The sequence below is a fragment of the Xenopus laevis genome, chromosome 2S, assembly GCF_017654675.1.
Source record: "Xenopus laevis strain J_2021 chromosome 2S, Xenopus_laevis_v10.1, whole genome shotgun sequence".
Taxonomy (NCBI): Eukaryota; Metazoa; Chordata; class Amphibia; order Anura; family Pipidae; genus Xenopus; species Xenopus laevis.
In genome coordinates this window covers 64,438,421-64,462,101 of record NC_054374.1, presented here as the reverse complement: position 1 = coordinate 64,462,101, position 23,681 = coordinate 64,438,421, and the positions used below count along the sequence as shown (strand labels likewise).

The following is a 23,681-nucleotide window of genomic DNA, read 5'->3' as shown; positions in this document are numbered from 1 at the left end:
GTGTTACCAGCAAGTACCAGTCTGAGCGCTACTCGCAGCAGCGTCATGATTTTGTCTGCTTGCAGCGCGGGCGCGTCCCTCCTTCTACGTCACACGCCTCGACCAATCAGGAAGCTGTTCAGCGGAGGTGTGCCGGCACAGCCCACCCTAAGCCTCCTACGCCTACTGCTGAGTTATTTAGGGATCGGCTGTGGGAGTGACAGCTTCAAGCTGTTTATTAGTGATGTCAGCTATTTCTGCTACCTGCGAGCTTTCTGACTAGGAATAAAGGTGTTAAAGGCCTCTTGGCTTATTGGGCAGGCACTGGTTTGTATAGATGCACACACTGTAGGGAGGCCAGTTCTTACTAACTGAATAATGGAATTTATTGCTGCCAAGAGATCAGTGAAGCCTACACTATACATTGTAATTATGGGACATGTTTAAACGCGTCAAGCAGGTCTAGACTGGGAGTCAAAATAGGCCTCGTCATTCCAATTACAGAAAGGCCCAAACAGCCCCCACCAGCCCACTAAATAGTGATTGTCTATGGCATCTTACAGCAGCCCCTCTGGCATTTGCCAGAACCCACAGATTGCCGGTCCGGGCTTGCCGTCAAGTTTTGAGGGAACCGAGACCTCATAACGTTGGCTTGTAACGTGACTTGGGAGCCCATAAGGGTAAATTCATATTTAAACTCTCTTTATTCTCGTTTTACTATATGGCACTGAGGGATTTGTGGTCTTTTAGGGAATATTAGCTCTCCTGCTGAGATAGAAAGGTAATTATTGTGACCACAGTCCCCAGAGTCCTACTTTTTTCCCGTGTGGGCTCCCAGGGCCTAGAAAATACAATTAGGCAGAAGTTTCTTGGAACATCTCCACCTCTTTACTTTCTTCAATGCTGGTTTTGGTCTTTTTTTTTTTAAATGTAATGAATTAATTTCCTAACACATATTAGCATCAGCTTTTTTAATAAATCCCATCTTGATTAATGTATTAAATCACTGACAACCTAAAGGTTGCAATTAGCAATAGCACGAGCACTTTAATTGAATTATTTTTTACTAGTGTAGTGTAGGTTTAGATCACTCTAATTTATTAATTGAGTTAAATTCATATTTTATGTAATTAATTGGCACATAGCACTTTGCTTGTTCTATGTACTGTACAATGTTATCAATTAATTACTAGTATTAATGAATTTCACCAATAATCACACATTAATTTAACACTCTTTTAGCATTTGCACATAGCACTTTGTCAGCAGTGTCAGACTGGGACACCAGGGGCCCACCCAAAAACCTTAGACCAGGGGCCCACCAAAAGACCTTAGATCAGGGGCCCACTCTCAGTACTATTATAATTCCTCTGCTCGTGCAACCTCTATTCTGCTAGTCTCTTTTCTTTACATGCTATAATCTATTAATCAATCTATTTAGTCTCTTTGTTCTCATAGAAATAGGTAATGGCCATGAAATATGAAGCAGGAGGGCCCACTGACACCTGGGCCCACCGGGAGTTTTCCTGGTATCCCTGTGGGCCAGTCCAACACTGTTTGTCAGTGTGTAGAGACAGTGGCGGAACTACCGGAGGAGCAGGGGGTGCGAGCGGGCCAGGGCCTGTACCCCCTCAGGGCCCCCGGCAGCGCCGCACGCCACTGAAATCAACCCGGCAGCGCGCCGTATGGAGGGGGGCGGGGCCCGGCTTGCGCATCACGCACCAGGGCCCGTCCCCTCTAGGAACGCTGCTGTGTAGAGATCAAGAATTGTGGTGGAGAGGGTTTTTTTTACTAGTTTTTCTTTCAGAAGGTAAATTCATATTTATTTGTTTGAGGTTAGAGGAGACAGCCAGCAATAGTTATTGTTCGAAGGCTCAACAATCCATGCCACACATTTTCATTTACTCCTGCAAAGAAAGGGGAAGTAGGGAAGGGCTCAGAGGACAATTCTGTGAACTGAACAAGCAGGGCATACAGGGCTTTTAGTTTTAGTCCTATTGTCATTCTGCTAATGATTTACTCATCCAGTGACAGGAAACAACCAACTTACTTCAAATAGGTTTCATATCCATTGACATTCAGTTGTGTTCAGAATAATAGCAGACTGACATCACTAACCTGATCAATCACTGTTTTTGGCAGAAATTATATTTCTACATGGCAAATCATTTTCTAGTGGGTGTAGTAGAGTAATAGAAACCAACAGACCCAACAGTCATGACATGGATGCTGCTGATTCTGTGTAATTGAAGGTTGAGTTTTGTTCAAAATAATAGCAGTGTGGAGTTCAATTAGTGAGATCATTCATTCTGTGGAAAAACAGGTTTCAAGTACGGCCCTTATTTAAGCTAAACCAATACCAGTCACTCTTTTTACTTGCGGCACTGCTACTGGCTAAAAGGTTAATTACACAAAACTGACAAAACGTTGCTCCCCCTACCTTCTCTACCTGGAGGCAGGTGATGCAGGACACCTGGAGCAATTAATGTACACTAAAAGGGGGGTCCCCACTAAATTTCACTAAATATGGGGTTCCCTCCACCCACAACAACCTATAGTGAAGTAAGAGAAGAGTGCAGTGAACAGGAATGAGGCTCCAGTACGCTGCAATTTTCAATGTACCACAGCTCTGTCTTGACGCTCCAGGTTTACCAGGTTTATTATGGTTGCTGTAATTACTTCTGACTTAAACAGTTGTACAAAACATGCAAACTATTGTCACTGGTCAGAACTGCAATTTGTATTATCTAACAGCAGTGGCCAAATATTTTTTCTTTTCCAGATGCCAGAGATATTGCCCACAGGTAGGTGACACACTAGAAAAACGATTCCATATGTAACAACCCTTGCCTGTAAAACAAATCTTTTAAACCTTCCTAAGATCTTTGTTACTTGCTTACTGTAAATCTTTCTATGGGTTTTGGATTAGACAATCCAAGACCTTGGGGGGGTGGGGGTGGCTGTACAATACTGTTGATAGAAAAGCTATGTTTCCCTGTAACTGCTTCCTGAATTATTTAGAACAGGTGCATTGTACATTCCCCCTGCGTGTGCTGAGAAAACCCTGTTGACTTTAGACTGCTATCTTGGCCAATGCGAATTATCTTACAAATATTTACAAAATATGAAAGTTATCACACAAGATGTGATTCATAATACTAACTCTATTACAGTAGAACTCCCAAATTATGCTTTTCAGGGGAAAATGGGAAAATATGATGTTCCATTGCGTTTTTTCCATATTTATTGTTTTTTTCAGCTGGAACTTACTTGCTGTTTGAATCTTTTCCATTGACTTTAATGGATTAAGACGAGATTTAAAGTGGTGTAAAATAACAGTATCAAATCCGGAGTTCAGGTGGCATTAAAAAAAAAAATCACACACACATTTTGATAAGTTTGCAATTTTATTTACACAGCTTTTTACACCATTTTTCTGGCATTAATTATTTTACACAGAACCCTTTGTGTGTAACACACCTTTCTCTAGATTGTAAGCAGTATTAAAGGGATTGTTCACCTTAACTTTTAATAAGATGTAGAGCAGTGGCATAACTAGATGATACTGGGCCCCACAGCAAAATCAATTATGAGTAATAAAAATAGCAATAACAATTAATTTGTAGCCTTGTTGGTTTTTTACATAGGCACAGTAACCCCCATTTGAAAGATGGAAAGAGTAAAAGAAGAAGGCAATCATTCAAAAATTGTAAAAAAATGAAAAAATGAAGGCCAACTGAAATGTTACTTGGAATTAGTCATTCTACAACATGCTAAAAGTTAAACTTAAAGGTGAACCGCACCTTTAAACGGGTCCTCTTTAACACTTGTACAGGTATTTTTGTATGAAATATCTCAACGTGCTTTGGAATATGTTGGCACTTTAGAAATATATGCTTACATATCATGTGATTGGGTCCTGATGGGATATTGATCAGACAAGCCAGTAGGATGGTAACTCTGCCAAGACTATCAGAGTAAGCAGACACAGTCATATAGAGTACTGTGTAAACTCTGTGGCAGCCACAACAGAGCCATCCTTGCTGGGAACAAGTGATTTTTTAAGGTCACCATAGACGTTAAGATTTTTCTCTCCTTAATGACCGATTGTAGTACAATCCGACAAATCCGTCAAATTATCGCGAGGTTAGTGGTCAACGAATGACCGTGCATCTAACGACGGGCCAAGCAGGCAGCTACCCACAGTTTTACTAGTTTCAAATAGACGATATTGATATCCCAACACCATAGTATGAGAAACATCCCCATATCATGATGCTCCACCATGCTTCACTGTCTTCACATTGTACTGTGGCTTGAATTCAGTGTTTGGGGTCGTCTGACAAACTGTCTGCGGCCCCTAGACCCAAAAAGAACAATCTTATTTTCATCAGTCCACAAACTGTTGCACCATTTCTCTTAAGGCCAGTCAATGTGTTCTTAGACAACTTGTAACCTCTTGGGACTTTGTGGGGGCTTCTTGCTGATTAGCTTGACATAGGGGTCTTCTAATTGTAACATTACTCACAGATATCTTTAGACCTTCTTTGATCATACTGGAGCTGATCTTTGGTTGCGTCTTTGCCATTTTGGCTTTCTACTATCCATGTCTTTCAGGTTTTGGTTACCCTTTTAATGCATTTGAAATGATTTTAGCTGAGCAGCCTATCATTTTCTGTACTTCTTTATATGTTTTGCCCTCTCTAAACAACTTTTTAATTGAAGTCTGCTGTTCTTCTGAACAATGTCTGGAACAGCCCATTTTACAGAAAGAAATGCACTACAATCAGAATGCACAACATTTGCTGCCTCCCTTCCTTAAAGGGGAAGGAAATTATAAAACAAAATTAATCTCTTTTAAAAGACATATTTTGCAAGCACTCACTGTCCATAGTAATTCCTGTGTCTGTGCTGTCATTTGAGACGAATGGCTCTCTGAACGGAAAGCAAGAACAGGACTCTATCTACGTCATAGAAATCTGACTGCACTTCCTGCTGGCTGCCAGCGGCAGCCTCGAATCGCAATAGGAGAGATTTCGTCTCTCTGTGCATGCTTGAAATACAAACCTTTCCTCCTTTATACCTTGCCGCTGAGCCTGCCCTATTTGCATGCACATAATTATTATTGGGGCATGCACACTATCGGACAGTGAGGGAACTGAAGCGGGCATACCATACATAGGATGGCGGTAAAGCAGGCTGTAAACCGGAGATATAAATAACTACTCGAATTCAAAAATAGGTGAGCTACAAAATATAGCGATCACACACTACTATAGCAGGACTATTCAGGGGTGTAGTGTGTAATATTTGCCTTTCGTTCTCCTTTAAGTTTAATAGTAGAACTAGCTCTTAGTTTTTTAGGTTCTAGTTGGTATCATTTTGGGCTTCTGCCCTAGTTTCCCTGCAAAACTTCTGTCCTTGGTCTTTAAAGTGACCTGTCACCCCAAGTCAAAATCCTCCTTTATCTTGTTAATCAAGCAAAATTTACATGGTAATGCACTTGAATAAGTCAAACATTTTTTTTCTTTGCTCTTTCAGAATCCAGAGAAGATTTTATGAAAAATTTTGGAGAAAGATTTATGTGCCAGGTGGGCACATAAGTTGGAGGCAATGTAATGGCAGTGTAAATTGGAGGCATTTAAATATGTTTTTAACAGGAAGGTACTACAAAAAAAGGCTTTTTTTATTAATTGGTGGACAGGTCTGCTTTAACTTTGAAACTAGTATCAATAACTAACAAAACTATTTGTTAAAGGACAATGAAAGTCAAAAATTAAAAAATACCTAAAAGTATTGGCCATAGTTCGTAAAAACGCTTACCATCTGTAGGCAGCAGTGATGTGCAGGTTGGTCTAAAGCCTGTGGGTCGGGCCACGGGTAGGTTTGGGCTGAACTTTAGTCTGCATCCACCCCTCCCACAACCTTCTAGTGCCTTTTTATATACTCACGCCTGGATGACATCACAGCAGGACAGGCGGGAGTATATAAATAGGGGAGTGTTGCCTAATAGGCAACCCAATGATGTTTGTGTAATCAATAGGCCCACCAGATTAGTTTGTAATACTTAAATGTCAATACTATCAAAAATAGTTTTCGCAGGACGAATACACGTGCAAAATATGTTCCTTAGAGTCCACCACTGGTGTAGAATTCCTGTTCTGAAATACACCACAGCGCTGCAATATTTATACATAGAAATAGTGGGCATATATGAATTGTGTTGAGGAGGAAGGGAAGGCTTTTAAATCGTGTGGGAGCATTGCTGTCATGCAAAATCCGGGAAGTGAAAATAAAGTTTAAAAAATGGTGGCCACCAATGTGTCAGTGGATAGAAATGGGGCGGAAACTTGATTCTTAATTTTACTAGAAAATCATGTGACTATTAAATAAACCCAATAGGCTGGTTTTGCTTCCAATAAGGATTAATTATATCTTAGTTTGCATCAAGTATAAGGTACTGTTTTATTACTACAGAGAACAAGGAAATCATTTCTAAAAATCTGGATTATTTGGATAAAATGGAGTCTATGGAAGATGGCCTTTTCATAATTCGGAGCTTTCTGGATAATGGGTTTCCGGCTAACGTCTCCCACACCCCTGTACCATCAATACACCAAATACAAGTTGCTAAACACGAGTTTCGCTATCTTTAAGTGCCAAACCATATTATAAATCTACAACATTTGCAAAGAATGGGAAAAAAATGATACATTTTAAATGAAAGCACAGAGGCGATTTTCCTAAGAGTTGTAACCTTTTTATTAAAAGGCAGATAAACATTTAATAACATGCAATACCAAAACAAGAAAACAACAAGCATCCACACACAAAACCTAATACAACAACAGTTTACAGCAATTCAACATAAATAATCTAAAATATTTCACAAACATATCACACCGATCAGGAAAGACAACACAAAGCAAACACTTAAAATAGATCTGGAGAAGAATCAAAAGGAAACATTAAAATGTATTCGCTCTAATAGAACCATTTTTTAAATCTACTTAATAAAATTGATTTGAGTCTTATTAAATGCAGCTTTATAAATTAAATGAGTCCGGTATTGTCTGGGTAAAACTCAAATGAGACCGTTTATGGAATGTGACATCCAGCACTAACTTAACTAAAACCCCAATAACTGTGACAGCATAGTTAACAATGAGAAGATTGAAACATCAAAATCAAACAAATGAAAACTTCTTTGCACTAGTTACTCCCTTTCTCTTCCCCCTGGCTAACCTGTCTGAGATACTCTAATACTATCTGTGTGTATATACAATTACAGTATCAGAGTTTGTCAAATGAATTAGACAGAAACCCAGAAGAACAAGGTTCAAAATATTAAAGGAGAAGTAAATGTAAAATGACATAGACGTGCCAGTTAGTTGGGAACCCTACAGTGAAACTAAAAGCTACCCGGTCACCTTAGGTTGGTGTAGAACATTGTTTTTGAAAAAGAAGAAAAGTTGATCAGTGGTGGTAGCAGCTTAACAATCACTGGACGCGTGGGTGATCTGATTTTACCTTTACTTCTCCTTTAAAAATTTAATGTAATGCTTTCTACTGGCTACAGTTCTTCTGTTGTGTGAAAGATTAAAAAAGGGGTACCAACACATTATATTATTAGGTTGAAAATATACAAGAAACTTCATAAATCAATATTAAGAACGCTTAAAGGACAAAAAAGTTGGTCACTTACATTTTTATATTACAGTTTGTGTTGGTGGTTTTAAAACCAGGCCCAATTCATTGCACCCTCTTGATATATTCCAGAGGTTTTAAGAGGGCACAATTTCTCAATTTGTCACCAGCTTTAGGCTATGAACCTGAGAAGGATCTCAATGCCCCCAATCCATTCAGAGTGCTCCTTTTATACAGCAAATAATAAAACTAAAAACTACAAAAAAAAAAATCAGTTGAAGTAGAGATTGTTAATAATTCATTTAATTAAGTATGTACGTGTGTGTATTTTGTGTGATTATGTAATATTGATTTATTTTTCATGTGGATTTGTATTTCTAGGTAAAAAACAAAAAAATCTGTGGCTCAGTATACAGTACAGTTGTATGTGTGTGAGGGCACAGAACAAGCATTCCTTTTTTTTCCAGTGTATTTGCAATTTACATGCTTCTTTCTGAGTGCTACATTCTGAACTTTCATAGAAAGGTGTTGGTATTTATTTCTGCTATTCAAGGGGAACAATGCCCTTTTTTGACAAACTCATTCATCTGGGATTATGGCAAAAAAGCACTAAAACACTATTAGAACTGCCGACTAGTGTAACTAAGTCTACATTATTTTATCTAAAAAAATTTTTTGGCTGTTCATTCCCTTTTTATATAAGCCAAACTGAATGATCTTTATCAAAAGGAGGGGGATCGTATTGTTTCCCTTTAGTGGCTACGGATGACAGAATACTGTATCGCATATAAGCCACGTATAATCTAGAAAAGCAGCCCCTATCCATTTGTGCAAATAGAAAAAAATAAATTATGATATATGTATTTATGTGTTATTTTAGTATTTATGTGTTATTTTAGGGCATGCCAATGTGTAGCTGATAAGAATACAACTAAATAAGTGATCTAGAATCTTTTGTGGAGAATTTAGAAAGGTCGGGGTGTGGTTTGGGGTGGCAGTAAGGGTCAGTAGGATCTCCTAGTAATGCCGCCTCTGATGGAACTAAATGAAGTTGCTACTGCTTACAAAAGGCAGTAAAGACACTAAAGGAGCTTGAGTTATTTTGAAAGTTTTGGATTGTAAAACATATTTTTACACCTTACTGTGGCCACCAACTCCCCACTTGAGCTTGTTAAATCATGCCGTGCTCTATCTAGGTATTTCTGGTTTTACTGAACATGCTGTCAATAAGTTAAAAAAAAACTGAAATTCATTAAAAATGCTGTCTACATTGCAGCTATCAGAATCCTACTCCCATCCACCCTCTCTCTCAGTGGAAAAACAATAAAATAATTTCTAGGTACCTTCACAAGTTGTCTTTCACTCGTTACTGAATTTGTGGTGATATTTACAATAAAATAAATGTACAGCAGGGCACAAAATGGCAGTGGTTAGTGCAATATTTGCTTCATTTTGTTTTGAGGAAATTCCTAATTTTTAACTGTAAGCCTCTCTCTCTCTCTCTCTATTTCCTGACTTGCATTATGGTAAATCTCAGAAGTCATTCATGAATACAGTAATCTCTTTATGATGAATCCTGTGTATTCCTATAATAAGTCGGGCAGAAGGAGTCCGGGTGGTTTGGGCTGTACACAGTTGATCCAGAAATTCGCACAGCTGGCATGATACTGGTGTCCACCATAAGAAAGCTTAAAGTTATCAGTATTTGAATTAAATGCCTAGAAAAAAATTAAAGGACAGGAATTAAAATAGAAATCTTAATCCAGATATGGCATATACACTTAAACATAACTGAACATTACTAATGCAAATGGATTTCTTGGATAACTACAGAAACGTTTTGTTCTTCTCAATGTTGGCTTGGCTGTGATAGAAAAGTACAGCAGATTTTCTGCAATTAAGGCCTTGCGCCTATTTGAAACACTTTACATAGAATAGAAATACAAACATGGTGAGGAACTCAACTGATTATAGTTTTGGTTTCTTTTATAGTGAATCTACCATTCAACCTACTGTTCTTGAAGCATTTCCTAAAATTAAAACAAGGAGCCTACACACGGTTCTTATGGAATTTCCTAATACAGGTATAGGATCTGTTATCTGGAATGCTAGGGACCTGGGGATCTTTCCATAATTAGGATCACCAATGATGTATGGGGGGCAGTGACGTAAGGGGGCAGGCTAGTGAGGTAAGGGGCGAGGCCAGCGACATAAGGGGGCGGACCAGTGATGTAAAGGGGGGCATAAGGGGGTGGGCGGGTGAGTCAGGGGCAGGCATGATGATGAAGCGATCAGTGATTGGCTGATCGCCATGTCATTCACGTTAATGTCCTGTCCGGATTTCCTAATTTGGAAATCCAGACAGGAACTTTTAACCTGGGTAGCCCTTCCAAAAACTGGGCTGTCCTGGTGAAATCCGGACAGGTGAATGTCAATCTAACATACTGTATGCATGCAGAGTAGCTAAGCAGAGCTCAAGGGTGCCATATTCTGGTTCTTTGGATCCTTCCCTTCAGCAATTTATGGAGCTTTCCGGCGCATGTGCATTTGGGGTGAATACCGGACTGGTGCCAAATGTGCATGTGATAAATATCTCAATGTTGCCAGTCCCTTTCCAAAGATGTGTAAAATGCGAAGTCAGGTGGGGGGTAGTGGATGAGGCTTTAGTTCTCCTTTAAATGGACAGCTCTAATGAGAATATTGGCTTCTAAACTTAGAATTCCTTGTCTGCATATTAGCATTTCCCCAATAATGCATAGTTGTGCCTTATATTGGCAGAGGCATCCACCATTACAGTAAAACATATGTAGAAATTGAATAATCTATTTCACCATGCTTTCCATGGAAGATGCAAATATGTTTTAAGGCTATAAAGACTCTCCGTCACTTACAGTAAGCCACATTTATTAACAATAGTTTTGGCTGCTGACACTTGCTATCTGAAAAGAAGTGATTACATAACTAAACATGTATAAAACTTCCTGCTATGCAAAGAAGGAAATGATTATCCAAGGACCCAACATTCCAGAATTCAGGAACAAATACACATAATTATTATCATAAAACATATCAATTATTTTAGGTGAAAATAGAGAAAACATGAAATGTGTAAAATCATAATGTAAAAAAATATGTAAAAGTTAGCTACTGTACATGGGCAGGACAAATGGTATACTTAAGATCTGTTATTATGGGGTGTCATACTTTTTTAGGATGTTCCAGAGCAGGTTTCTCTTCTTTCTGAAAATTTTTAAAATAACAAAAAACACATTTACTTGGACAAAGTAAATCCTTGAGCTGTTACCTGAGACAGCAATGAGGTGTATACAGAGAAGTGTAATAAAAATCAACAGGGTCCATTCATAAATGACCTCTAAAATGGACACAATTGAGAAAATATACTGACACAATTAATTAAGGTACTTGGGCTCACACACACACTCCTGTACTTCCACATATTTGCCGGTTCACTCTTCCTGCCTCTTCTGATGAATGGTGGCAACTACATCTATAGTTACTGGAACTATGAAGGTACCATCACCTCAGACATTGATGTAGATCCAGGATTCCCACAGCGGTGCACTAGATTTGCGCCCAGTGAATATGCTGCCAACACTGTGTGCTCTAGAACGAATGTAACACCCACTCTGAAATGGCTAGATGCAATTTGCACCCAATTTAAGTCAAAATGCAAACACCATTGCACCGATTTAATGCATCAGGCTCAATTATGCTGGCATTGGGGGGGGTGGAAATGGCAATTTGTATCCAAGCGAAACAGCACTCTACACACTGCATTTATGTACATAAGTTATGCTTTATATATCATTGCGGTAACTGTTAAGTTATCCCTTTCTGATGTTTGCCTTTCTCTGCTCTAAAACAAGATATCAATATTTTAAAGAACAAAAACAAAATGAATAAACTGAAGAGTTAATCGAACTTGAATAGTTAGAAATAAACCAGAAAAAATACAACTACCAAACAGTGACGTAACTAGAGTGCACCAGGCTCCCCCTGCCTAAAAATCTTCAGAGGGGCCCATCACACTCTGAGCCCCCATCCTCCCGCCCACGTCCAGCCTTTGCCCACTTCCCGCCCAGACTCCGCCCACTCTTTGCCCTGTGCCCACACGCTCGGCTTCCCGTCCCAGGTAAGAGCTGGGGGGCTAGAGTTCGTTAGCTACAGAGGAAGCAGACCTGCAATTTCTCATAGAGACCATGTTAATAAAATAATTATATTTTTTTAAAAATGATTTCCCTTTCCTCTGTAATAATAAAACAGTACATTGTACTTAATTCTAACAAAGATCCCTATTGGAGGCAAACAAACATGTTAAATTAATGTTTAAATAATTTTGTAGTAGACTACTACAAATATCCAAATTACGGAAAGACCTCTCATCCGGAAAACCCCAGGTCCCGTGCATTCTGGATAAAAGGTTCCATACCTCTACAAGGTACCAGGTCCACTGTCTGTACAGAAATGCCATGATTATTCTATTCAGGCAGAGGATAATGAAGATAGGGGGGCTTAGCCTTCGCAGAAATTTTTAAGTCCCACAAATAGTACAACAACGTGGTTACAAAGCCTGCCATTTATTGGCTGATATTTACCATGCACCATTTATTTTCTTTGGGTTCTTTCTCTTCTTATATCAGAGACTTAAGAAACTAATGAAACAGAATAAAATAGTTTTCTTATTATTATTCCTTTAAGGAGATTGCTGACTCTGAGCATATGCACTTGAAGTCACTCTGTATCTGGCTCCAATAAACCAAATGATAATGAATCATTTATTAATTAGCTATTCTACCTATTCCCCTTACAGTGAAACTGCTAAACCACTTAAATCCAATTTCCTTTAAATACAGCTAAAGCAAAGCTATAAAGCCAGCTGTCTTTGAAAATCTACCTGCAGAACTCATCTACACTGTTGCTTTTAGGCATGCATTTAAACAACAGTCTCGTGTTCAGCCACCTGAATTGAAGACTATCGGTTATCTATCTATCTATCTATCTATCTATCTATCTATCTATCTATCTATCTATCTATCTACATATATACAATGCAATACAATAAAATACACAAGAACTAGCATTGTTCGGAAAAACATCTGCTCTTCAAAAAAGTTCAGAATAAGGGAAGAATGAAAAATATTTTTTGGTAAATCCATTATCCTTCCTTGTGCAAGAGCAGAATATGTTGTTTTACACACATGCTGCTAAACACAGTAAGTCCCCATCTAAACTTTGCTACATAAAATAATACAAAGTATCATTATTAGTCTAAAGAAGACATGAGTGTGGGACACAGCTACCAACTATTTTTCCCATGGATTGGGCTAATGGAAACATTAAGTGCTAAAGGTATACTTATTTGATTCATTTCACCCTGCCCTCTGTGAAGGTGCTAGTGGCACAGCTTGCAGTTTTAGCAGCATTGTCTCACTGGTAGGCTGACCACTAGTTACTTATAGTAAGAAAGGTCACATATTGTATTTATTATACCATTGAAAGATAACTGAACGAGGCACTGCTGATAGCTTAGGAGTTTGATATAATAGAAGGGCTGCTTGATAAAGGGCTGGTTATGCCCGAAACGTTGCTTCATTTGCACAAATAAAATTTCTTTCACTATACCGGAGTGCTGCTGGAATTTATATTGGAATTTGTACTGGACCTGGGCAGACAGAGTCGCAGCTGGCACCCGACGCTACAAAAACCGGTGAGATTGATTGTGTAGCACTACACGAGGCAGCTTACTGGCTCGTGTATGGGGCCCCCAGACGGGCTTCCCCGATCTAGATCTGGCTGAAATCCCGTCGGATCACGGTGATCCGACAGCCCGTTACCATTCATTAGGATCCGATCGTTGGGCCCTAGGGCCCACGATCGGATCAGCCCGATATTGCCCACCTCAATGTGGGCATATCTGGGAGAGATATGCTCGTTTGGCGACATCGCCAAACAAGCGAATCTCTCCGTGTATGGCCACCTTTAGTCTATGCATGTACTCTCATTTACCAAGCACAGCTTTACTGAAAATTTTCAGAGAACAGTGTCCTCTGACATACTAGCAGAAAGTAACACACATACCAGGGCTGAGCCAAGTCGACGGGGAGCCCAAGGCAACCCGGTCGGCTAACCCCGCCCCCATGTGCGTTTGTTCCATAACATAGCTGAAAAGTGGGGGAAGCGGAGGGGCATTTTGGGGCAGGGGAGGGAGGGACTGACAGAGGGGCGAATGACAGAGGGGGTAGGCGAGAGCTGAAGAGGGGAGCAAATCCAGACTAGGGGTAGGCAAAAGAATCTTGAAAAGGCAACTGCCCAGCGCCCCCACAGCATTGTGCCATAGGCAGGTGCCTGTTATGCTTACCCCTAGTTATGGCCCTGACACATACAGACTGAGCTTTACAGTTATAACTATTAATTCATGTACACATGAAAAAGTCAACAGGAGATTTTGTATTCTGAATTAAAAATATGAACATGTTAGGCCTCATTATCCTAAATTACAAGCCTCTAAAGATAAACAGGTACAGCTACAAGTACTTATATGAATTTTTACCATACCTTGCTGCGAGAATCTACATTTAGTAAGCACACTCCACATGCCAGCTCCTGAGCATTTTTTATTCCTGGTCGCAGCATGCATGAGGAAAAGTCTAGAGCACTCTCATCTGGCTGTAAATAGAATAAAAATAAAAAAAAGAACAGATCCACGTTTGAGTATTTTATTCTAATTCATGACACAATAAAATAACGACACTGTTATAAGTTATTTAAAAGATTTAACAAAAACATGGACCAAGCAACAGTATAGAGCAGTGATATACACAGTTCAGTATTAATTGTAAATAGGATAACTGACAGATTTCACTTATATTTTGAGTTATCCTGTCTGGTTACTGCATCCACCTTTTTTTCTGTAAATATCTAATCTACACCAGCATTAAGTTATTTGGTAATACAGACTCAGAATAGCAGTACAGACTGCTTTTTGATACAAGGGATGATTATCCTACTCTTTATTAGGTTGTGGGCACACAGGCTGAAGGCCCCCACTGCTCCTAGACTCCATACTTTTGCAGGCTGAGAAAAGTCTTCCTTTTCCCGTATTTTGGCTGAGCTCAGCTTCAGCTCCATTGTGTGTGTATGTGCGCACAGGTAGGCTGATCGGATTCGCAATAGTGCAAGGGCATGGAGCAGATCTGCTTCTTTCAGCCTGCAAAAATACGCAGGCTGAGAGCAGCGGAGCCCTTCAGCCTGTGCGCCCACAGACTTAGCATACAAGGCACAACACACTCCTGTATTTTGATATATCTTTCTAACTGCTCCTTCTTTGTCTCTTTTTTCGCCACTTATGGACCACTACTCAGCTTGCTATAAAATACTAGTATCTTTATGCTTAGGACACTGACATCTCTCTCACTCTCTTGTACTGATCTTTCTTTTTCTGTCAGATGTCAGGCGCTATATACACTTGGACGTCCTCTGGCTTTCCTAAAACTGAACCTAGGCAATCACTCCAGTATACAGGTTCCCTGCCTTGGGAGTCACTTGATTCTGCACTCTCTATCATCCCTTGCATCCAATCCACGCCCCTTCCATCCATTGTCCAGTCATAAAAATTAACATTAATAATTCTCCAACAGTACCTTCCTCACACATCTACATACTTTTTTACCTTGTGTCTCACAGATCCCCAGTTTGCAGGGACCTGCACTTTAGAAGTATATGTAATAAAATATATACTAGGAGATCAAAGTGCTGGTAGTTGTAGTCAAGACTTTTCTCAGCTTATTAGAGAACTTACCATTAATGATACCAGTGACATGAAGCCAATTAGGTTGTTCCAGAGTTTGTCTATTTCTTTTAGTAAGAGCTGAAGTTTCTCGCTGCATACAGCTGTAGCCTTAATGCCCAGTTCTACTCTTTTAGTAACTCTATATACTTCCACAACACCTTTAGGATAAAACAAACATTATGTTTCAGTAAATTTATTCTTCAGTGAAAGGAATTAAAAGTTAAACAATTAGATTTACTCACAAGTGTCATAGGGAAGTTGGGTCATATGCCTTGCCAAACATATGGCACGTAAGAAATGGCTACACACACACACACACACACACACACACACACACACACACACACACACACACACACAGAGAGAGTAAGGAATGGCTTTACAGACACACACACTATAATCTACTGAAGTTCTTCATTTTTCTCGTGCCTTTTCTGACAGTTAAGAAAAGTGAAATAATAAAATATGCTTTACTACACCTCTGGGGTAATAATGGTCACATGCAAACTGTAATATTGTGATGGCAGATGAAAAGTATTCAAATAGTAATTTGGCAAAGGGGCAAACGGATTAGTAATTTCCTGATTTATCTGATATGTTTTACAGAAAAGGCATGTCAGCATTTTATAGCAGAACCCATACCTAACAGATATTCCATGCCCTGTGCAGACTGAATAACTTCTGTGCACACAGATGAGCTGCTTATACCATTGAGAGTGTTGTTAGCTTTTGAGATAATCTGGAATACATAAAACACAGTAAAGTTTAGTTAAAACAAAACACTTTTTTTTTTTTTTTTAAAAATCGAACCATGGATTCAGAAGTATATGAATATTGCAGCCTTTGTTAAAGGGGTGATTCACCTTTGAGGTAACTTTTAGTATGTTATAGAATGTCCAATTCCTAGCAACTTTGGTCTTCATTATTTATATGTTATACTTTTTAAGTTATTTGCCTTTTTCTTCTGACCCTTTCCAGCTTTCAAATGGGGTTCATTGACCCCATCTAAAAAACAAAATGTCCTGTAAAGCTACAAATATATTGTTATAGCTACTTTTTATTACTAAAAAGCTAAATAACTAGAAAATCCACAAATAAAAAATGAAAACCAATTGCAAATGTTCTCAGAATAACACTTTCTACATCATACTAAAAGTTAAAGGGATCCTGTCATCGGAAAACATGTTTTTTCAAAACGCATCAGTTAATAGTGCTACTCCAGCAGAATTCTGCACTGAAAACCATTTCTCAAAAGAGCAAACAGATTTTTTTATATTTAATTTTGAAATCTGACATGGGGCTAGACATTCTGTCAATTTCCCAGCTGCCCCTGGTCATGTGACTTGTGCCTGCACTTTAGGAGAGAAATGCTTTCTGGCAGGCTGCTGTTTTTCCTTCTCAATGTAACTGAATGTGTCTCAAGTGGGACATGGGTTTTTACTATTGAGTGCTGTTCTTAGATCTACCAGGCAGCTGTTATCTTGTGTTAGGGAGCTGTTATCTGGTTACCTTCCCATTGTTCTTTTGTTAGGCTGCTGGGGGGGGGGGGTGATATCATTCCAACTTGCAGTACAGCAGTAAAGAATGATTGAACTTTATCAGAATACAAGTCACATGATTTGGGGCAGCTGGGAAACTGACAATATGTCTAGCCCCATGTCGGATTTCAAAATTGAATATAAAAAAAATCTGTTTGCTCTTTTGAGAAATGGATTTCAGTGTAGCATTCTGCTGGAGCAGCACTATTAACTGATTCATTTTGAAAAATTTTTTTTTTCCCCATGACAGTATCCCTTTAAAGGTGAACAACCCCTTTCAATGGGAATGGTAGATGTGTAGAGCAATGTAAAACTGAAAAGCTAAACATTAGGGCTGACAAAACACTTTTATTATATTAAGCAATACCAGTACTAATTGGAAAATTTAAATCTTTTTTATTTTTGGCTTTATGCATAAATTTATATTTTACAGCAGGCTATATTCACACTCTACATTTTTTCGGGGTCATTTGCACCCAAGGTCACATTGCACTAAGCAGCTTGAGCATTGGGAATGATCACAAGGTTGCATGTCCTTATAAGCTGCCATTAAAGGAGAACTAAACCCTAAAAATAAATATGAATAAAAATGCCATATTTTATAAACTGAACTTATCAGCCTAAAGTTTCAGATTCTCAATAGCAGCAATGATCCAGGACTTCAAACTTGTCAACAGGGGTCCCCAAAGTGTTGCAACACTCACATGCTCAGTGGGCTCTGAGCAGCTGTTAAGAAGCTAAAATAAGCTTAGGGTAAAATTATAAAGCACAAAAATAGGTTTGTCTGTAATATATGCCAAAAGACGGATTATTACATTCTGATGCTAGTTGCTGCCCTGTCGTAATTGCCTTTATTAATTACTAATCAGCCTTATACTGTGATATTTACTGTATATTCTATGTACCTGTATATTGAACATATGTTTATTTTAAGTTGTTCCCTAAGTTCAGTAAGCAGCACAGAGCATGTGCAGTGAATCAGCTGAAAAGAAGATGCAGAGCTACTGGGGCATCTTCAGAGTCACAGATCTTCCTTGCTAAAGGGCTGTGGCTGACATGGGCTGGTATAGAAGCCCAGAACAACAGTTCTGTCCTAATTCTTTAGTTGTTTTAGTTCTCTTTAAGCAGGTGGTAAGTGCAGGGCCCTCAGGCATACAGCGCTGCTACCACTAAAAACAGCCCTGCTTAAAATAATCTGATGTTGTCAATACTAATGTAACAAAGGTTTAAAAGTAGGTGAACTAGCAAGGAAAAGTATTGAAAAAACATTATTATTATCTATTGTTTATTTATTGTCTTATTGAGGCACATTTCTTTTTTTGTCTAGGCTATAATCCAGTTGAAGCAATTGATTTTTTATTTTTCTCTCCAAAATGCAGTCTTCCCTTTATTAGTATCAGCATGATAAAGTAATTAATAGGCTGACTGGTACAGGTATGGAATCCGTTATCCAGAAACCTATTATCTAGAAAGCTCCAAATTATGGAAAGGCTATCTCCCATGAACCCCATTTTATCCAAATAATCCAAATTATTAAAAAGGATTTCTTTTTTCTCTGTAATATTAATCCTAATTGGAAGCAAAGCCAGCATATTAGGTGTAATTGATGTTTCAATGATTTTCTAGTGGTCTTAAGGTATGAAGATCCAAATTCCTTATCCTGAAAACCCCAGGTCCAGAGCATTCTGGATAACAGGTCCGATACCTGTATACTTATATTCAAAACATAATAAACATAGATAATAGTTAAATGAATCATAGAAATACCTTAAGGGCACTTTCTAGACATCTTTGCCATTCATATACATATCGCTCACTTTCCTAAATAAAAGAAAAAGATTGTTAGACATTTTCAGTAGAAAAAACCCCCAAACAAAGAATAAGCATGATTAATGTAGTTATGCCAGCCATAGATTTTAATTATGCTTTTGAGTTTAATATGTCATTTAAGAAGTGTTTAATAATATCTGCACAATTACTGGATAATTTTTGTACCATGAATGTTCCTTTAAAAAGAATACATAATCAAGCATTAAACATTCAATTCATAAATAAATAATAAGCATCGGGTGTCTCTTACCTCTACCTCCCCGGTGAGGTCTTTGTATTTATCCCTGATGATAGGTAAAGCTGGCTTTTCACTTAGTGTGTTTGAACGGTCACGAGGCTTCTCAAGAGGCTTCTCAGGAGAAGGTGAAAGTGCAGGATTAATGTCTTTGTCGCCAAGGCTTAAACTTCTTTTATGGGATCCTATGGTGAAATAAGCGACTTCTATCAAAAAGAATATTTTCCATCTTATAAACTTTTTTTTAATTTACTGTGAAAAACAGCCTTAAAAAATGTTGCCTCACGCCAGCATAATTCTTGATACCTCTCCTGTTATATTCTTGTTTTGGGTATAGGGCATCTAACTTCTTAGATGTGCAGGGAAGGAAGGGAAGGTAACAAGTTGGGAATTTTTCTTGTTGATTGTTATGTTGATTTTCTTGTTGATTAAATGGATGAGTCCTCAGCCTTCCACAGTAAAACAGTGGTTATGACAGTCTCCAGATGATAAAGCTAACCTACTTAGAAAGACACAGTCCCCAAAAGTTTGAAAAGATCCAGGAACCATGGTTAGAGGTCTGTCCTGAAGCAAACCCTATGGTAGAATAAATCTAAACTGACTGGGACACCCAGTGCTTACTTACCGATGCCCTTACATACTACCATTGCTGTTGAAATAATGCAGTCCTGCGTGACCAAATATACCCTGATGCAGATTTGTTTATACTACCCTATTTCACCATGTACCCTTGTTGTTTGTTGTTGTGTGTTTAAAATGCAAAATAAAAATCTTTAAAAAAAAAAAAAAGTCACAAAACTTAAATGCTAAATAGAATATAAAAATGAACTACGGGTAGGGGAACCCTTATCTGAAAACCTGTTATCTAGAAGGCTCGAAATTAAAGGAAGACTTTACTTTAAAAAAAAAAAAAATTCCATTTTCCCTATACATGTAAAGGATCTGTTATCCAGAAAGCTCCGAATTACAGGAAGGCCATTAACCATTGATTCCATTTTAATCAAATAATTCACATTTTAAAATTTATTTATTTTTTAAAAAAGTATAAATTATAAACCCTATTGGGTTTATATAATGTTTAAATGATTATTTAGCAGACTTAGGGTATCAAAATTCAAGTTATGGAAAGCCCCCTTATCTGAATCACACCAGGTCCTGAGTATAACAGTAATAATTAAACAGTAGTTTGTACTTGCTCCCATATATCATTAATCCTTACTGGTGGCAAAACAATCTTATTAGGTTTATTTAATGTTTAACTTTTAGTATGTTATAGAATAACTCATTCTTTTTTCAATTCAATTGGTCTTCATTTTGTATTTCTTATAAAGTTTGCATTACTCTTTCCAACTTTCAAACAGGAGTCATTGACCCCAGCAGCCAAAAACAAATATTGTTCTGTAAGGCAGCGAGTTTACTGTTATTGCTACTTTTTATTACTTATCTTTCTATTTAGGTCCTCTACTATTTATATTCCAGCCTCTCATTGAAATCACTGCGTGTTTGCTTGGGTAATTTGGACCCTAGCAACCAGATAGCTCCTGTAAATGTAAACGAAAGAGCTGCTAAGCAAAAAGCTAAATAATTAAAAAACTACAGAAGATAAAAAAGACCAAATCCAAGTTTTCTTAGAATATCAAAGTCTAAATTATACTGAAAGTTAATTTTAAGGTCAACAACCCCTTTAAAGTATAGTGCTCCAAATCACGGAAAGAGCTATTATCCAGGAAAACTCAGTTCCTGAGTATTTTGGATAACAGGTCACATACCTGCAAAAAACAAACAATTAAGATCAGCAAGCACTCACCTTGAACACACAAGTCCAGTGTTGCAAGCTCATTTTTTATCATTTCTTCACTTGACTTCAATTTTCCCTGAGAGGTGGCCATTAAAAAGTCAAATTTACTTATTTTTGTTTTTTCTCTTTGGAATTCTCCAAAATCATTACTGCCTTTATCCTCGGGAGCAATGCAAACAGAAGGCTTTTCATGGCTCTTAGTATCTTGCTCCAGAGTAAGAGCAGGGGCATCTACTATTTTCTGCCTGAAAAAGTCCTCTTCTAGTTCATCCAGGGTCTTTTTAGAACTTTTCCCTTCTTTAAAGATGCTTTCACTTGTAAACGTATTCATCTTTGATATGGCTGCTATAGGGTCTCCAAAGGATGATGTTTTTTCTTGCAAAACAGAGAGATCACTGGTGCCAGAGTTGTCAGAGCCCAGGATGAATTGGGACTGCTTTTTAGGTTGATTTATTATGAAATCCTTTTCAAACCAGTCATTGCTTTCCAGTTGGTTATTTCCTCCTTTAAAATCATCCATATATAAAAAAACAAGAAAACCGTCAATAAGACAACATGCAGCAACAGTATGATAAAACAAAATCATTCTTCAAACTCCATGGGAAATATTCCAGGTGCTTATCATACTTTATTTTTTTTTGTTGCACTGACATGTATGTATGTAGACTGTTCATAGTTTACATAGGTGCCTACAATGCACACATCATATAGTAATTTTTATCAGGAGCCAATTAATCTGCCTGTATTTATTTGAAGTGTGGGAGAAAACTGGAGTACACACACACACACAAACAAACCCGCTGCCATACTGCAAAGAAATGCTCTTCTGTAAATTAGGGTTTTTTCTAATGGTGATTTAATTAAGTAATCCCACAGGTAGTCCCTTAATCCAGCATTTACAGAAAAGATACATCAGCATATTGACTTCTGTACACCCTGAAATGACTGCTGTGTGAGATAGAAATTAACCTTGTGGGATGTATTTCTGCAAAGTAAAGTCGATCACTGGTGTAAACCGGGCAGCAATGAAAAATTGCTGGCAAAAACCACCAGGGGAGAACACTGTAGATCACTCTTCAAGTGGACTAAAATAAGCTATTTAAATAAAGCATAACAATAATGATGATGATAATCTAATCAATGTTACCCATGGCACTAAAGAACAAGGAAAACCTCAGTCACATTGGAAAAGTTTTGTACTGTATGGGAAAAGATGGTGGCAGCCTGTCCTGCAGGAAAGGGTAAGATTACAACCCCAAGTAACTGAGACTTTTTTTTTTTAAAGTCCAATTTAAACAGAGGAGTCTGAGAATTCCACTTAACTAGAAAGTTTTGAAAGCCAAAATATCAATTATAATGTTAAACTGAAGCACATTGAGGCTCAGCCATTTATAACTCTTCCTGTTTGACTATGTTTTTTATCAAATGGAATGTTTTGTGAAAGTGTTAATAAATTAGTGTTTACAGATTAAAGTTTAAGGGCAGAGACACATGCGAATAGTCATCCATCGACAAATCACCTCTTCTTCGGGCGACTAATCTCCTGAAAAGCCTTCCCGTCGGCTTGAATCTAAATCGCCGGAAGTATGGCACTCGGATCGATTCGTTTTCCGAAGTCGCCCGAAGTTTCCTCGTGAGGCAACTTTGGAAAACGAAGCACTCCGAGTGCCATCCCGCCAGTGATTTAGATTCTGGTCGGCGGGAAGGCAGTTCAGGGAGATTAGTCGTCCGAAGAAGAGCTGATTTGTCACCAGGCGACTAAAGCTCCCCATAGACGTGATGATTAGACCAATTTTAGAGAAGTCAGACCAATCCTTCGAAATTATCGTGTGGTTAGTGGGATTCGAACGATCGTAAATCTTACGATTTATCGGCCAACATCTGTCAGGAAATTGATCCGCCAGGTCAAAAAAGCTTTGTCGGTCCCAGTGAAATCTAAATATGTTTGCAGGGCCAAGCAGGCAGCTCCCCTTTGTTTTCCTTGCAAATTGGTCTTTTAAGTTGATGGTCAATTCGTACGATTGTTCCGAGAAAATCGTGGTCTCACGATGAGGATCAGATCTTTTAAAAATCTCAACATCTATGGCCAGCTTTAATCTCCCTGAATCTTCACGTGTCTCTGCCCTTAGCCTCTCCATAGTAGCGGCAAATCCCAAAGTGTTTAGAGACATACCATAAAATTTTAACAGCATTGGTATTGCCCTGTACTAAGCACAAGTACTAAGTATAATTGGCGCTTGAATGCCACAATAAAAGGAAGTTGCTGAAGAAATTAGAACTGGCTCTCCCATAAAATTTGAGGCACACAACAACAGGATATTTTTTACTTTTTCATTGGTTGTGATTGTTATAACAGGTAAGATTTGCTTTATCTAGAAGTTAATTTTTCAGAAAGTTTATCTGTAATATAGGGCAGTCTTGTTTTTATTGCTCCATATAGGGAGCATATTGTTTTAGATTTTAGCATGGGGTCAGTTCCCTTTCAGTCTGCGGGGGAACACAATTATTATACTGTATCCTGGTTGCAAGTTAAGAGAGTGCCACCTAAAATTATTTTTGCATAAAGAAAGCAAATGTAATTATAAAATGGCAATTATCTAAATTATGCTAATGTAATTATAAGCTACTTTATAATACACAAACACATTTAGTGGCTCTAAACGTATTTGTAAATATAATTGCAGATGAAAGCTGTATTTGTTTGTTCCTTTTTGCAGACTTCAATTCCCACATTAGCTTTTAGGCTTCTTCACAGGTCTGATAATCAGAATGAAATTGCTATTTTGTATGAAGAGTCTAAACCAGCACTGCAAAGAATAGCAACTGACAAAAACAGCAGACAAT

General features: G+C 38.2%; 1 protein-coding gene across 2 annotated transcripts in view; it reads right to left on the bottom strand.

Annotated features, from left to right (window-relative positions):
- Positions 1 to 6,717: 6,717 nt before the first annotated feature.
- Positions 6,718 to 23,681, bottom strand: part of synrg.S (synergin, gamma S homeolog) — a 43,741-nt gene continuing 26,777 nt past the window's right edge. The window contains exons 12-19 of one of the 2 annotated variants that reach the window (XM_018249395.2): positions 20,847 to 21,341; positions 19,055 to 19,224; positions 18,742 to 18,795; positions 16,079 to 16,175; positions 15,446 to 15,594; positions 14,203 to 14,313; positions 10,831 to 10,866; positions 6,718 to 9,344 (exon numbers count right to left, since the gene is read on the bottom strand). In XM_018249395.2, coding sequence (XP_018104884.1) covers positions 9,213 to 9,344; positions 10,831 to 10,866; positions 14,203 to 14,313; positions 15,446 to 15,594; positions 16,079 to 16,175; positions 18,742 to 18,795; positions 19,055 to 19,224; positions 20,847 to 21,341 — 1,244 coding nt within the window. In that variant the 3' untranslated portion in view covers positions 6,718 to 9,212. The remainder of the gene's footprint in view (positions 9,345 to 10,830; positions 10,867 to 14,202; positions 14,314 to 15,445; positions 15,595 to 16,078; positions 16,176 to 18,741; positions 18,796 to 19,054; positions 19,225 to 20,846; positions 21,342 to 23,681) is intronic. The other variant, XM_018249396.2, reaches the window with a different exon arrangement.